At 40.9% G+C, this 2,960-nt stretch overlaps 1 protein-coding gene across 1 annotated transcript; it reads left to right on the top strand.

The window, feature by feature from the left end:
• The first annotated feature begins 1,052 nt into the window (after positions 1-1,052).
• LOC144477647 (spondin-1-like) lies at positions 1,053-2,589 on the top strand. Its single transcript, XM_078195380.1, has 3 exons — positions 1,053-1,236; positions 1,441-1,625; positions 2,371-2,589. The coding sequence occupies exons 1-3, from the start codon at positions 1,056-1,058 to the stop codon at positions 2,587-2,589; spliced, it is 585 nt and encodes a 194-aa protein (XP_078051506.1). The 5' UTR covers positions 1,053-1,055.
• Positions 2,590-2,960: the final 371 nt, after the last annotated feature.

Here is a 2,960-nt window from a genome sequence, read left to right on the forward strand (position 1 = left end):
GAGAGAGAGTCGATCCATACGCGGAAATAAGCCGCGATCTCGTAGAAAATCTCCGCGGTTACGTTGGAATCGAATTCTGCCGATGGAAGGAAATTCTTTATCCAGATCTTCCGATATCGAAGAAACGGAGTCCTACGAATTTTCCTAGATATGCTCGCGTAATCGAGGCGCATCTTTGGGCGAGTTCATTATTCATTCTTTTTAATTTGTTCCGGAGGGAACGTTCTCAAAGTTGTCGGGGGATTTTAGAAGTTGATTAAAGTATTACGGGAGTTAAAGACTTCGCCTGTATCTTAATCAATTTTGGAAGGGTAAGGCAACTTTTGTAACAGCCGTCATAGTATAAACTTGGAACAGTTTTGTTAAGTAGTTGAGAACGGTAAAAGTTTTCGAGTATGCAAAGAGCGCGGATAAAATTGTTGGGAAACGCTGCGAGACTCTAGAGGAAATCTTTTAATGTCGGAAGTCGCGAGTGCTTGTGATCGTAATGCTCTACGATGTTATCTGATGTTATACGTGTATAGCGAAGATTATGTATAGCGAAAGAAAATAATTTTTGGACCCAGCGATGTCTGTACATAATTTTATGCGCTAGAATAATTGTTGTAATTTAACAGCTACGAGGATTTAATAAAATTATAACATTATTATACTTATTTAGAGTAAGAGTATTACTTAAAATAAAAATATCTCTCTTCTGTTATTTAGAAAATGTTTAACTCAGCGCAGAATAATAAAAAATAATTGCAAAAATCGCAAGTTCAATAAAAATATATTAACACTTGTAACACATATAAAATAACGTAACAATGGCATTAAATCCACTAAATGGCCTAAAATCATCCAATGTCATTGAGTTGCATAAAATCTGTTCCCATTAAAATCTGACTTTCTCGTGAAACCTGAAACAAGCCCCTATCAGAGCCCCAATGGCTGAACTCAAACAACAGTCCCAACCCTCTAACGCGCCAATGTCATGCAAGCCTAATGAATAAGCGATTCGCGGAGCGGCGGACAATTGATCTCAGCGAGCAATTTTGATTGCAGGCAGCAGGATGTTGTTCCTGACCGTGACGGCATGCCTGTTCATCACGGCGCAAGCCGGATGTCCCATGAGGCCCACCGCGCAACAATCTTCCAGCGGCAGGACCTCTGGCGACGGCGGCTACAGGATTCTCATTAGCGGCGAATCGGACAAGTACATCCCGAACGCGGTCTACACAATCAGACTACAAGGTGACGTCCTACATTTCCTGTTTACCGGCCCGCCATCGCAAACACGGACCCCCGTTCAAGGATCACGGGGCTTCGCCGTGTGTAATCCGGGGGAAAACGTCCCCGACTTCGACGTCGGCGGCGTCCATGAATTTCGATGAGATTTCCGGCGCGCCGGGCCATCGATGCGACATGCACGAATTAAAATTGAACCGGTGATTTCAGGCTCGAGGACCCACGAAATGTTGCAGCAGTTTACGAGATTCACCCTGTCCGCGCACTCCCAGCATGCGCCGAATAATCCTGCTGCTCGGATCGGGTACTTTCAATTATTCCCGGACTCGTTGACCACATTTAACGAGGATTGCGTGAACACTATATCCGAGGCTTCGGATTTTCCAAAAACCGAGGTAGAAATTCGTGATATTTTAAATTTAATAATAATTTAATAATAATTTTTATATTAATAATTTAAACTGCAGGTATCATGGGGAATATGTTAAGGTATGCTGTAAGCTTTTGTCAGAATTTTAGGTGGCATTTTTATTGCCTCAGTTATTGTTTGATAATTTTTATCAGTGTTTTTCGTTAATAACTTGTTAACGATGCTTCAGAGAAGAATTTTTTAAAGGGAAAAATTGCTTGAAATTACCTCCTTAAATACACTATATCAAATTTAAAAAATAATTTGGTATGAACAATTAAGAATTATATTTATGAAATCTATATGAAATAGTAAAATTTAAAAAACGTTCACTGCAAAAACAAATTCAAGAAAATGAATTTTTCAAATATTCTCTCTCTCTATATCTATTTGCATTAAATATCAACTTTCATTAAAAAATGCTTAAACGAATATTACAAAAAAATACAACATCGGAGAATAGATCACGGTCGCCGCGACAGAAGAGGATAATTGGAAGAATCGCGAGCCGTCCAATTTTGTCGCAGTTTGTCTTTCCGCGAGTCTAGGAAGTATCCGACCTCGCCTCGTCTACAATAAAAATCGAGGGAGGCCGGTATCTCGGATAGATTCCGCGGAACTGGCCACTGTCCAACACCGTCGATGGTGTCTGATGCCTCGGCATTATCGTGGCCAGGATTCCGCGGGCTTCCGCAACAAGACAGTAAAACCGTATCTTACCGCTGGCGTAGGTCCAAGTGATGTGGAGAGCGCCGGCGACTGGATCGGGATGCGTTATCTTCACGTCCATGATTCTGGAGAATAACGTGCGATGGTACGCCGAGGACGGCGCTCTGACCAAAACCTTCTGCGAGGTCGGCCCCAGGGATGCGGAGGTCCTCGACGCTGACAGGTGCTGCGCCTGCGACGAGGCCAAGTATTCGGTACGCCAATCGTTGCCCTCTGTTTAGAAAAATTATCTGGCACACGGGTCTGCTAGGGGAACGAAGTAGATATCGTGGAATTTTAGAGAATTTTTGCGGACGACTGTACTGATTTTGGACCTTTTTCAAAGTTTCTATGGTGCGCCAGGATTCTGTGTTTTGATATTTTATTTACAGAAATTTTTGGATAAAATTTCGAAGGACACTTTTGAACATCATTATTCTCTATTTAAAAAAGTTAATGAATATGCATTTGTATTGAGTTTAAATATTTCTTAAACTTTGGTGCATCAGGATACTTGTGATCCTTTATTTATTAGTATTTAAAATTGAATTAATCAAAAACGTGCATCGAGACTAGCAATTCATAAAATCACTTCATTAAATTGAATATCTTA

This window comes from Augochlora pura, unplaced genomic scaffold (genome assembly GCF_028453695.1).
Source record: "Augochlora pura isolate Apur16 unplaced genomic scaffold, APUR_v2.2.1 APUR_unplaced_2563, whole genome shotgun sequence".
NCBI lineage: Eukaryota > Metazoa > Arthropoda > Insecta > Hymenoptera > Halictidae > Augochlora > Augochlora pura.

What these genes read in the sequence shown, in the direction of transcription:
- LOC144477647 (XM_078195380.1), top strand. Translation starts at nt 1,056, where the DNA reads ATGTTGTTCCTGACCGTGACGGCATGCCTGTTCATCACGGCGCAAGCC. An exon ending in CTACACAATCAGACTACAAG is followed by an intron (nt 1,237 to 1,440) that starts GTGACGTCCTAC and finishes CGGTGATTTCAG; the next exon opens with GCTCGAGGACCCACGAAATG. An exon ending in CGGATTTTCCAAAAACCGAG is followed by an intron (nt 1,626 to 2,370) that starts GTAGAAATTCGT and finishes CCGCTGGCGTAG; the next exon opens with GTCCAAGTGATGTGGAGAGC.